This window comes from Argentina anserina, chromosome 1, assembly GCF_933775445.1.
Source record: "Argentina anserina chromosome 1, drPotAnse1.1, whole genome shotgun sequence".
Taxonomy (NCBI): Eukaryota; Viridiplantae; Streptophyta; class Magnoliopsida; order Rosales; family Rosaceae; genus Argentina; species Argentina anserina.
In genome coordinates this window covers 4105752-4118736 of record NC_065872.1, presented here as the reverse complement: position 1 = coordinate 4118736, position 12985 = coordinate 4105752, and the positions used below count along the sequence as shown (strand labels likewise).

The 12985-nt window shown below is 36.1% G+C and overlaps 1 protein-coding gene across 1 annotated transcript; it reads right to left on the bottom strand.

Moving 5' to 3' along the window:
* Positions 1-7894: 7894 nt before the first annotated feature.
* LOC126783115 (probable polygalacturonase) lies at positions 7895-12596 on the bottom strand. Its single transcript, XM_050508521.1, has 5 exons — positions 11888-12596; positions 10450-10570; positions 9877-10125; positions 9305-9458; positions 7895-8648 (listed from the first exon to the last, which is right to left on the bottom strand). The coding sequence occupies exons 1-5, from the start codon at positions 12311-12313 to the stop codon at positions 8123-8125; spliced, it is 1476 nt and encodes a 491-aa protein (XP_050364478.1). The 5' UTR covers positions 12314-12596; the 3' UTR covers positions 7895-8122.
* Between the last annotated feature and the right edge of the window lie 389 nt (positions 12597-12985).

The following is a 12985-nucleotide window of genomic DNA, read 5'->3' as shown; positions in this document are numbered from 1 at the left end:
GAGTCTCTCATGGAGAAAAGTAAACCACAAATTCACTAATTAATGCAATGAAATGTATATAACTGTTTGTTCACACGCTCTTATGTCATATGTGTTCAAAATTTACGCATCAAAATATATCTAATTGTTTTTCAAACTTTTTCGTGAATAAGACAATAACGTAAATTCACTAATTTAATGCGTTGAATTTCATATTATATGTACTTTTATACACCTCTTGTTTCATTTTGAATATATGTTCAAAGTGCATTATGCACCAAATGTAGAAAATTATCTAATCCTTGCGAACTTCTCGTGGATAAGACATTAAAAATGCATATACATGCACTCTTACACATATCTTGTTTCGTTTTTGAGTATATGTTTAAAAAGTGACACACCAAATGTGGAAAATAATCTACTTATTTTCAATCTTCTCCTTGATGCGACTATAAAACATACTCATTAATTTAAGACATTGAAATGTATATACGTGTTTTTTCATTCACCTCTTGTTTCATTGTTGAATTTATATTTATAAAGTTACGCATAAGATGTGGAAAATAATCTAGTTATTTTCAGACTTATCCTAGATCAAACTATAACATTGGCTCGCTAATTTAAGACATTGAGATGCATATATTTGTTTTTTTACACACCTCTTGTTTCATTTTTGAATATATGTTCAAACATTACACAACATATGTGGAAAATAATTTAGTTTTTTTCAAACTTTTCTTAGAATAAGACTATGACGTTAGACATTTAACTCATATACTTTTTCATACACACCTGTTCTTGGATATATGTTAAAAAGTTACACACCAAATGTGGTAAAAAATTATATTTATTTTCAAACCTCCCGTGGATAAGACTAAAATATAGTCGCACCAATTTGAATGCAATGAGTAGTAAACATAGTTTATGAAATGTTGTCACTTGTATTATAATTTAGTACGTCATTCGTGACAGAGTCATAATATCTTTTGTTTATGAATAAATTAATCATTTAAATGTGGTTATTATTTATAGGTGAGTGTCATGATTTATGAACAAACAATGTATTTTGGTTATTTCATCATTTTGTAGTTTTCTTGTCGTATTTATGTTGTTTATATTCACGGCAATATTTATTATTTAGAATACATGCTAGATAATTATGTATTAATTTCGTCACTACGGTCAAATATAATGATTCGTATGGTAAATTGCTAATAAAATGTCATGGATAAATTCCGTGCGGATATTTCGGTAAATTTACCTCCTGAAGCTTGCTGTCAATCCTGCTGGTGCCAACATGGGGATAAGGGCGTAAGTGGGCCCCAACGACTTAGGGTCTTCGGCTTTAAACTTGTTTTGGGGAAAATATAAAGCAGGCCCAACTAACTATTAGAATATACGGTACGCCGTACGTAGACAAAACCCCTCTGCTTTTCTCCCTCGTGAAAATGCAGAGATGCCAATTCCGACTGGGATTAATTCCCAATTTCCAACCAGGAATGGGAAAGGGAAAGGGATATTCTTTTGCTCAGTTTTGTTGTTCATAGTTATGTTATATTTGCTTTCTCCCCCAAGTTTATTTTTCATGCTGTAAATGCGCCACTTGGTCTTTGGATTTATATTTTGTAACACTCGTAACTTTGTTCAATTAATAAGTTTTCATTTGATTAATTAAATGGACAAGTGTATAACATAGTTAATAGATTACGACCCCATTCCCTGGTTTCTTGTCTCAAAATGACGACTCATATTTTCTTTATTAAAATACTTTATAGTAAAGAAACAGCTGTAAAACAAAAATTTGATATACAAAATCACGTTATTTGAAATATTTCTTATAACGTTATTTGAAAACCTATGTACTAGTTATTGTTTTTTCGATTGAAATACTTGAAATTGCAATTTATTAACTTCCAAGGATCGATTACATCAATGGGGATCACTGTTCTCAAAAGAGAACCCCAACTCAAATCAACACATTACAAGCAAATCAACTCCATAAGCCACCACTGCCCCCTGCTCCTTACAAGGACAGTCTTTTAATTAACTGGTTAACGCAAACGAGATAATTGATGTGGCACTCCAATATATGACATGAACAAGTAAACATATGGGTCCTATTTATATATCCATGTCTAGACCGCAACTCCACAAGTATTGTTATATTGATTACCTATGGTTAAGGTTACAAACTATCAGATATTCACACACGTTGGGGGTCCAATTATCGATTATCTTTGTCTGTATTCTGTAAGCTACACATATAACCAGATATTCTTCAAAGCAAGCATAGATTCATACCTATTTACTATGTGTGTAGGATTTTCATCTCTAGCTAATAATGATGGAAACCATGATTTAGAAATTGGATTAGACTCCCCCACCAAGTTTATACGATTGCGAATAACCAAAACCAATGGATCACAACACTTGTTCTAGCTTCCCCACTAGATCAGTTCAAACCTCTCCAACAGCAACCGATTCGAGAATCGTATATTTCCAGATTCCCTTCGAGATTTTTTTTTCCGTTGGTTTGTTCAGATGGCTCCACGGCGGGACCAGCCGTCAGTTTCAGATGAAACCCCCTGTGGGAAACGCGTAGATAATGAGAGGTCGACGACGACGACGGATGAGTCATGACTCATAAACCCCTTAACTCACTGGCCGCTTCCTTCCTACGTGGCGGAGTGCCATTTCACACACAGAGGCCGGAGCAGAACGTTTTCCTCGTGACTGTGACGGCGAAGACGACGGTGACGTGACACTGAGTGTCAGCACCAGTGGTTTGATTGTTCATGTAAGTTGATTTTTCCTTATGTGGGTTTTGCAGAGATTGCATGAAAAGAACGACATTTAAAAGATACGTAGCTTGCAGGTCACGGGTTTGTACGCTGACATAATCTTTCCCCCTCCGCCGTGGCGGTGACGGTGGCGGACCGTCAATTTTGTTTCCACCCCAACGTGAAGTGCATGGTTGCTGCTCTCATTATCGATCTCTCGGTCCCGCCAAAACCAGAGCCAGAAATATATATTTGATGCGTGAATTTAGGGGTTAATCTACTATACATCTTACATTCAACGGTTGATAACAGATATTATTTTTCTGACCCCACTCACAAAACAATATCGACCGTTGGATGTGAGATGTATAGTATACATTGATGTATACTAGAATTTTCCTGAATTTAGTGGGCTGTGGTCCCTTTTACCTATCTATTTAGTTAGCCCGAACCAAAATGATATTGGGTTTGATTTTTAATAGTAAGTTTCATATGCTCTTCTCCACTTGAGATTGGACCCTGATGTCAACTCTCTCTAATTGGACAATATTTTTTTTGCGGCGAAAATTATTGCATGCACCGAGATGAACTTGTGCCGATGTAACTAGTTCATATTATTTTGTGTTATAAATTGATATTTGTGGTAAGGCAAAATAGGGTTAACGGAATGGTTCTTGATTATTTGTAAAGATGAAACTTGCATTTTATATGGAAAATTATTCAATGCACCAAGATATAAATGAATAAGTATTTATTATGCAATATCAATCATTAATATCTATACATAATTATTATTATTTTAAAATAAAAATATATATTTAATAAAATATGACGATTTATTTAAATTGGTACAAGTGCACCTCGTTGCTCTAAATAAGCTCAAATTGCTCTAAATTATTTCCTGGCTCAATTAAATGTAACACCTGTAAAGCAATTTCACTATAGAGTGGTGCACATGAGTGGTCTTTGTCACTCTCGTGATGATATGTAGAGCCTTCTCACTTCAAAGTGGTATCATGTTGAGATTGAAATTACCAGCTAAAACTAATCATGAATTTGCTCGAGTTATGATATTTGAAATAGCTACATTTCCGACCTGTTTCATTAAATTTTATTTGGACTCAATGATGTCAACAATATTTGTATTCACTAAGGTTACAACTTACAAAGTGGGACCTAACTAAGGTTGTAACTAACATTCTTAACTATCTCGTACAATTTGAGGTTTAATTTATACTCCCACTAGACTTTTACTCTGTTTTGTCAATAATGAAGATACAAATTAAGATAAAAATCCGTAGTCCAATGTCGGCATGAGCTTGTGTTGATCGTTAGATATAACAAACTATGAACAACTGACAATCATCTCTGTGCGTAGCTAGCTAGCACCGTGCATGCAGTTCGATCCATCTCCAACATTGACATATATAGGTCTTGTTTTTTCTGATTAAATATATAGAACGTACATCGTTCTGTTGAGGACCACGTACTACATGCGGATTTTTGAGTCCAATGAGCAGAGGCTGTCGATCGAAGAACATAAACCTGTTGCGGACCACCGCCATCGATCTGGAGGCTACTCGATCAGAAATTTCAAGGGGTTAATAAAATTAGGGGTCCATGTATACCTAATACGTACGGTGACCAGTCATCGCCGTAGGATCGAGAAGAAAGGGATCGACCCAATTAAGTAATCAGTTAACTGCGGATAGCTCGAACGTACTAGAAATAATGGAGATCGAAGGTTGCATGTATTGCTAATCATATATTTGAAATCATTTTTTTTTGTTGAGAAGGAATTATATACTTGAAATCAAGTGTTTCATGCAGTTCGTATTATAGCCAAGTGATGTCCATAAATAGAGGTATGTAGGATATATAATTAGTTAGTACGTAATTAGAGATCGAGGTGAAGATCGAGCTCGTTAATAATTAAAAAATGGTATATCACATGGTGTTGGATGCTCAAGGATGTTATATCGATCATTGCGATCAAAGGATGTTAGCTGGTTATTTATTGATCTGGACCAAGACCTTTCAGTTCATGATTCCTCGAACCAATCAGATAAATGGATTCAGCAGGCAATAGGTACATTATAATATATCGATCATAGCGATCAAGGATGTTAGCTGGTTATTTATTGATCTGGGATTCAATTCATGATTCCTCGAACCAATCAGATTAAATGGATTCAGCAAGCAATAGCTACATTAAAATATATCGATCATTGAGATATGAGAAAATTAGATATAAACTCAATAATGTTAAGTTTTTTTTCTAAAATAAGCTCATGCACATTTTTCTTTTATTTTACACCCATTCTACATAAACAAAATTATCATATTTAGCGTATGTCTATAATTAATAGTCTTTTTCATTTTTCGTGTCACTAATTTACCCTTCAGATTGGATGAAACTATATATGGTATGTTTTTCAAAAATTAGCATCAATTAAAATTTTCAAACAGTAAGCTCAAATTTAGTTGAATTTAATTATATATCATTAATATTACATTCTTAATTTCTTACCTTATTTTATATTTTCATTACTTACTTGATTGTATATATACCTTATTAGAAGTATTCCATTTGTAATAGATTGATAGCTAGCTAGATATTTATGAGGAAAAGTTTCATTTCTTTCAAAAGATGAAAAGAAACTTTAATTAGAATCTTCAAAAAGCTAGTATGCTATGCTCTTTTTTTGCATTCGATCCATAGTATTTCTTGCATGTGTCTCTATGAGCTGATTGAAGAAATATATTGAAACAAAATAAAGAGATTGAAGCAAATAAATAATTGGGGAAAAAGTTGTGATATTGATGTCTTTGCGCACTACAAGGCACACAATTTTGTTCTTTGGCAGATTATTCTCTATGTGGTAGATATGTTATTATTTCATGTCTAATAGGTACAGTAAAAATAAGTATAATTTAGAAGAAAACCTAGCTAATAGGTACAGTAAAAATAAGAGTCTAATATATAGGTAACTATGTGAAACTCACTAATAATCAAAAAATTTATTACACAAATGAAGGTTATATATATATATTATCATATTTAGGATTACATATTATGTATAGATAATGAATTCTCTTTCACTTACTTAATTTGTTTTTGTTATAAATTTATAGAAACAATGCATGATTCTAGCCATAATAGTTAAATTGAAAACATCAAAATAATTAACATTATAAGAAACCAATAATATTTATGACATTGAGTTAATTAAACATTTTTATAATGCTAATGTTATAATTATATAGTGGCAATTTGTAAATATTACAAAAATTAGGACATAAAATGTATCATAGTCAGCACATTTTAGGTGTTTATTAAAAATATAAATTTAGTGGGTTTTATTTAAAAGGTGTCTTCAAATTTGGGTGTGAATTTAATTACCCCTTGCGATAAAGGATATTAGCTGGTTATTTAGTGAATTTAATTGCCAACTCCTCGATTTGTATAGGTCTATCTCGAATTCTCAATCCACTCATGAAGCAGTATTTTGGCCATTTTCATTGAATATCTTTGCACACAAGGGCAACCAGATATCATTTCATCATGCATGGCTATCAAACTTCTTCAGTGCAACGTAGAAGAGACATCAATAATTGGAATCGATCGATCACATATATATGAAAGGCTTTGTCGGGCAAAATCGAGCACCTAGCTATCAGCATTTTTTTTGGTTTAGGTTCACGCAATCAAGTGAAAATTGAGCCATTGTATCGAACAAATAAACTGATGACGATCTTAATCAAACGGTTTAAGTGTTTAACGGTCTTAAGATAGTTAGCTAGGGGGTGTTTGTTTCTTGGGATATCGAGTGGGATGGGACTGGAGTAACTACTGTAACAAGTAGATCGAAGGGCTAATTGATCGAGGATTAGATAGCTATGGTTCTAATGCTGATGTTCCTGTTAGGCGTTAGCTAGATATTTACATATGTGCTTGCTTGCTAGAATAGAACCCTGCTTCATGTATTCTGGACCAGATAACTGTTCTCCTAACAGAGAAACTTTATGCATTCAACTTCTATGGGGTAGAGTAGAACCCTGTGTCCCATTGTCCGAGTGCTTTCAACTTTATGGGGGTGGTTATGAATTAGGTTGGAGCTCACAAACTGGAATAAATGGATTAGCTATCAGGACTTGAGGATAATGCATGCTGGATCCTCAGTACACACAGACAACTGATATCGAAACAAGGGAACTAAAGAGATCTAATTTCTGTAGTCCCAGCTAGTTCATTGATTGTTGTTAAGTATTGGATCCGATCATGTTACTCCTACACAAAAATGTGATTTGTTTTCCATCGAAATTTCACATCCTTACGTATAATATTTCAGCTGTAAACTTTTTTTTTTTGAAGGCTTCAGTTGTGAACATTTAAATACAATAGATTGATCAATCATCGTTGAGTACGGTAATTGGGTCCATATTATCGTTAGTAGGGTTGTGTTAGCAAGTGATCCCTTGTGCTCTGAGCATTCCACAATGTGATATGATTTGACTAATCATTCAATATGTCATGTAAAGCACAAGGAATTAACATTTTCCTACTTCCTTGGATCGAAATGATTAGAGTCCTGTGGCTATCTTCTGATCTTGCTATTTTTCCAAATGCTGGTTGGTGGGATGTCACATTGATTTTCATTTCCCACCCAAATTTGCTTGTTCTCTGGGTTCTTCTTTTCACTCTTTGTTCATCTGCTATCAGGTATGAGGTTTTATGGCATGGCCATATATATGAACCGGTCTTTTTCTTCATTTGCAGGCAAATGTATGAGATCATTTTAGAGCAGATTATAGGCTTTGCTAATTCTTTTCCTCAGAAATGAGTAGTGGATGACTTAAAAGTACTAATCAAGGCGGCTCGCTCAACTATTCCTAATCAACAAAAGTAGCTATAGTCTATACTCTATACCAACTTTTTCAATCAAATAAAATTTAATCTGGGGTCCCTCTTATAAAAATGAAAACGAGTTTGTCAACAACTTCACAACTTAATTAGTATTTAATTTTGTCCCAAGACACTTGAAATTGGTTGATTAAGAAAGTGACCCACTGATCCAGCATGTTTACACTGACCAAATGATCCCTCATTCCCTTAGTGGAGAGTATGTATTAGATGTAAAACAGAAGCTTTGGTATACATTATACATCAAACTGTGCTTAGTGAGCTGAAAATTTTCGGTATATACAACTCCACGTAATATAAAGAAAGCTACAAGATGGGAGTGAGAAATGGAAAACGAAAAATAAAGCAAACAGCTCCATCCTCATCGTCCCAATTCAAGTACCCTCCCACAAAGGTCTTTAAGTTGTCGAGGACCCTCCAGAAGTATGAGCCATTCACCTCAAAAATCATAATCTATGTCCGAAATGTTCTGGGATACAGATTGCTTGACCAGCTTTCCTCGCTCATCATACCGGTCAAGATTTTCACAAGGAGCAGGGAAGATGGTCCCTATAACACGACCTTGAACAAAGGCACACTGGAAAATATGTTTCTTTTTGTATGTAAGCCCCACTGACATATCTCGAAAAGTCACATTTCTTATAGGAATTTCTTCACTCCCATGGATACGGACAGGCACGCGAACTCCCTGCCCATAGATGCTTGTGAAACTTATGTCCCTAATTACTGGAAAAGCCTTTCGATCATAGCCATCATCAGGGTGCTCATTGTAGTCTGTCTTGATAACAATTCCGACTCGAACATTGTCAAACGTCAGATTCCTGTAAATTATGTTACGCACATATCCACCTCTTCCGGGGGCGGTCTTGATCCGAACAGCACGCCTTGAGTTCCACACAAGCACATTTTCCACCGTGACATTTGAAACCCCACCAGACATCTCACTGCCTATTGATATGCCAGCGCTGTAGCATTCCAAACAAGGATAAGTTGAGTCACTCTTTAATAGACAGAAATACTAGCAAACAACAAAGGAGAAAACAAGCACTATTGTTTTGATAAAAATTTGAATTCTAATGAGTTAAAGATGCCATAAATGTCTGGCTGCATCTCATAATTCAACTATAGATGAAGGCTCTTTCTATTTCAGATCCTGTGTATGACCTACACACTAGTGCAAGAAATGTACATGTATAATTCTAACAAATATCCCAGTCAAGGTCAAGGAGCTGGTCTCATCACTTTCAAGCCAGAAACTTGACAGGCTCGAAATTCACCTTATAATCTTCATGCCTTTGTTATTCTCCTCTGTTCCTACTTTTATCTTACGATTTGGGTTTGCATGGCTATACATGCCTAGGTCGATAAGGAATTATGCTAGAAAACAAAACTAACGCGTTAGAACTTAGGAGATAAAAAAGGAGTTTCAAGGAGGCTGGTTTCACCATGACCATTACCATCCTTTGCAAATATACACATCCCTCAAATTCAAGACACTCTAGGGGTGCTATTCGCACCTTCCAGGTTTAATTGCAAAAGATGCATACAAATAATGCCAGGATGCAATATGCATGTAATGAAAGTCTGCTACATAGAAAAGAAAGAAAGGCATAATATTCACCTGACCATAGAGCGGACCACAAGGTTACGAATGAGTATATTTTTTGATGGCCGTCCATAAGAAGTCCCATACTGATCCCAGCCACTCTTTATTGCAACTCCGTCGTCACCCACACTTATATAACAGTCCTCAATCACCATATCCTCACACGAATCTGCTTACCAAAAATCAAGGCTATTTACAATTATTAGAGATCTCAGATCAAAAGGCAAACTAGACAAACACATAAACAAATACACAGATAGCAACTTAGTATTAAGGATTTAAGGTCGATGAAATACATGATTATGTTTAAATGAACGAATACTACCTCAAGCAACCCTTGTGACATCCAGGCAACTAAACTAAAAGAACTAGTCAGCCTTTCAACCACCATCATCCCTCAAACACAGGTGACCAACCCTTATAACGGGTGATTTCTCCATGTATTTTCCTAATATTAGCTGCATTGTGACTTTACATCCTATCCCTTTATTTGCCTAATATCTATTTATCAGCTCATCCCAGGGTATTAAACTTTATTAGTGACAACCCAAAATCTATTACAAGATACCATATCAGGAAACGCTTACCAGGATCTATTCCATCAGTATTTGGAGCTTGAAAGATCGGAGCAAGGATTGTAACATCTCTAATTGTAATATTCTTGCAGTCATATGGATGAAGTGTCCAAAAAGGAGAATCTCGTAAAGTTATATTAGTGATTAAAATGTCGCTTGACCACATGATCTGAACAAGTGGACCCCGGGTGTGATTGAGAAGCTTCTGGCGATATTTCTTCCACCATGATTGACCCTGACCATTAATGGTACCATTATGCCCTGTTGATCATTGAATAAAAAACATGATTAGCACAATGCAGAAACTAAGCCCTCTGGAAGAAAGATATGTTCACACCTTAGCCTCTGAGCAGGATATTCATTTTCAATTACTAACGTTCTACTTGGTTCACTAGCAATAGAGGTAGATTTCAAAACCAACCACAACATGATGCTTTCATGAAGCATCGAATGATAAAACACGATTGCTAGCTAGAAAGGCCTACAACCTCAAAGGGTATGCCGAATAATGAACAACTGAATTTGAACTGAATACACCATTATTGTGAACTGAAAAGTTGATACGGAAGGGTCGAAATGTATCACCTGTTATGACAATATCTTTGAGATTTTGACCATGAATCAAGCTTCCATACCGAGGACCAGGGTGCTCTCTCCCATACCCATATGAAGGCAGTGGAGGCATCAAAGGCCAATAGTTCTCATCCTGCAATGCATAAAGGAGAGACAATGCCACATCAGAGACTGGACAAAAAATTTATCATGCTTGTCTCTGATCTCATCCAGGTTGCTTAATTATTCTTGAGGGGCCATATAATATTAGCAAAGAAGTATCAACGGAAAATTTATTGACACATTAAACTGTATGAATCCATGAATGACGCCAGTATGTGTGTGTTTACAACTGTTAAAATGCACAACCGTTGTCCATAGGTAAAGGTGAAAGATGCATAAACATTCACCATAGGTGAAGGTGAAAGTGAAGGTGTAATAGCTTGTGCTTATTGACATGTTATGGTATTCAGAATTTCAGATGTTCAGCTGATCTACTGCTTAAGTATCGTTTCCAGATATCAGGGCAGTAGGATGAGCAGGAAAATCATCCATATGTGAATGCATGATGCTCAGTTAATATTTGCAGCAAGTCCCACACTATAAGTTCTGTAGTGCTTATTGCTGAAGCACACATGCTGGGCCCACCATACCTTGGGAGAATTTGCAACAGCTACAGAAGAACCAAGATATAGAACTGAGGTTCCATAAGATCCAGGAAGCGTTAAGGATTTCTCCAACCTTAATCAGTAGCAGAACTTTTCAAGGCCTTATCTTATTCAAGCCCAAGAATAGGGATTACTAATTGAGTTTGTATTTTGTACCATAACTAAACTGTATATTAGTCTAGGATAGATGTAAATTTTTATATGAAATATTCTCTATCACAAACCCTATTCTTACCACAAGAATGAAGCATAGGAAGTAAGAATGCTTAAGAATCAGAAGGCATTTGAATTAAACTACAGTAGCTTCCATATGTTTTATTACCAAGTAAAACAAAGAATGAAGATTTAAATTTTGTTCTTTATCACCTTATCACCAGCACCTATTCTTCTTTAGATAAACATTCTCATCACTTAGCAGGTAACATTTCAACCAGTGTCGGGAGTCAAGTTCCACAATGATCATCAAATCACAAATCCTTCAACAAGTCTTTACCTCATTCTAGTCATAGATCGTAAGCATATACACACTACATAAACAAAACCGTGATCAAACCCCATTTCGCCTATACTAACCATCTACATCACCATATAAAAACGAGGACTCCTAGAAATCCAAATACAAACTGTCACACCTGATCCAAGTCCCAACTCATAACCATCATCAAACTCCAAATTCTAATGTCATTCTTCATCTTCCATATGGCTACAAGTCTACAACTAGAATAACAACTACATAGCAACAACTTCCAAACCAAGCAAGTATTCACATTTCGAATAGTAACACATACATAACAAAACCTTACCTGATATCCAAGTATCTCAGCATCCTCAGCCAGAAACAGAGTCATATGACTAGTGAGATTAAACGGCGCCGTCAGCCACCGTCCAGGTGGCACATTGAGCTGACCACCACCCTTCTTCCCCAGCTTTGAAATAGCCAGCACAGCCTTCTCAAACGCCTCAGTATTCAAAGTAACGCCGTCACCCACCGCCCCAAACTCCGTCAAGTTAAACGCCACCGGCCTCATCCGCGGCATGGCCCTCGCCGGAGCTCGCCGGAAAAACGAAAACCCATCTACAATGTTCCTCTGCCACACGAAAACCGACGCAAACGCGGCGATCCAGAGAAGGATGAAGAGGGTTCTGTGGGAGGATAAGAACGACGGCAGCCACCGCTTAAGGTCGAGTCTGTGGTGGTGGAACCGCCCCAAAGGTGAGGTCTCCACCATTGTCAACTCTGACTGAGACCCCAAAGATGTAAAGGTTTGATCTTTATGTGAATTGGGCTACCGGGTTGTGTTGAATTGATCTGGGGGATTGATTAACTGGGTGTGTGGGAAAAGAGAGGAGGATCTATATTGGGGTTTGATATGGGTGAGATGTTAATGTTGGTGAGAGCAGAGTCTGGTGGATTTGGTCTATGAAATGGTGAAGTTTGAGTGCATTTCAAGGGAGGGTTGTTAAGTTTGAGCAGAGAAGAAAGTGAAAGTTTGGAACTTTGGGGATTTTTGATTTGGGAGTTATCTGGGTTACTGATGCAAGTAACTGTTCAACAGGGAGCTTTCATATAAATTACATGCTACTTGTTTGGGTGGATGACACGTGTCCAAGAACTAAAAAGTAATTAGTGATTAGTTGGTTACTAAGTGTCATGTGCAACAGAGAAAACCATCTTGATTACATTACTTGCTAGTTAAGGTGGGGTTAAGAGTTGATGTTTCTCCATTCAAAAAAGAAAAGAAAAAGAGTTGATGTTTCTCTTGACCTGGCTAGTGTTCTAAGCATAAGCAAGAAAACAAATAAGCAGTCACTTTTGCTGCATGGTGAAGTTACATTTTCAGGGTTAAAAACTTGCAATATTAATAGGATGATGACCATTTGTGTCACTTTGAGATAGCAAT

What these genes read in the sequence shown, in the direction of transcription:
- LOC126783115 (XM_050508521.1), bottom strand. Translation starts at nt 12,313, where the DNA reads ATGGTGGAGACCTCACCTTTGGGGCGGTTCCACCACCACAGACTCGAC. An exon ending in CTGAGATACTTGGATATCAG is followed by an intron (nt 10,571 to 11,887) that starts GTAAGGTTTTGT and finishes TATGCATTGCAG; the next exon opens with GATGAGAACTATTGGCCTTT. An exon ending in CAAAGATATTGTCATAACAG is followed by an intron (nt 10,126 to 10,449) that starts GTGATACATTTC and finishes AATGATCAACAG; the next exon opens with GGCATAATGGTACCATTAAT.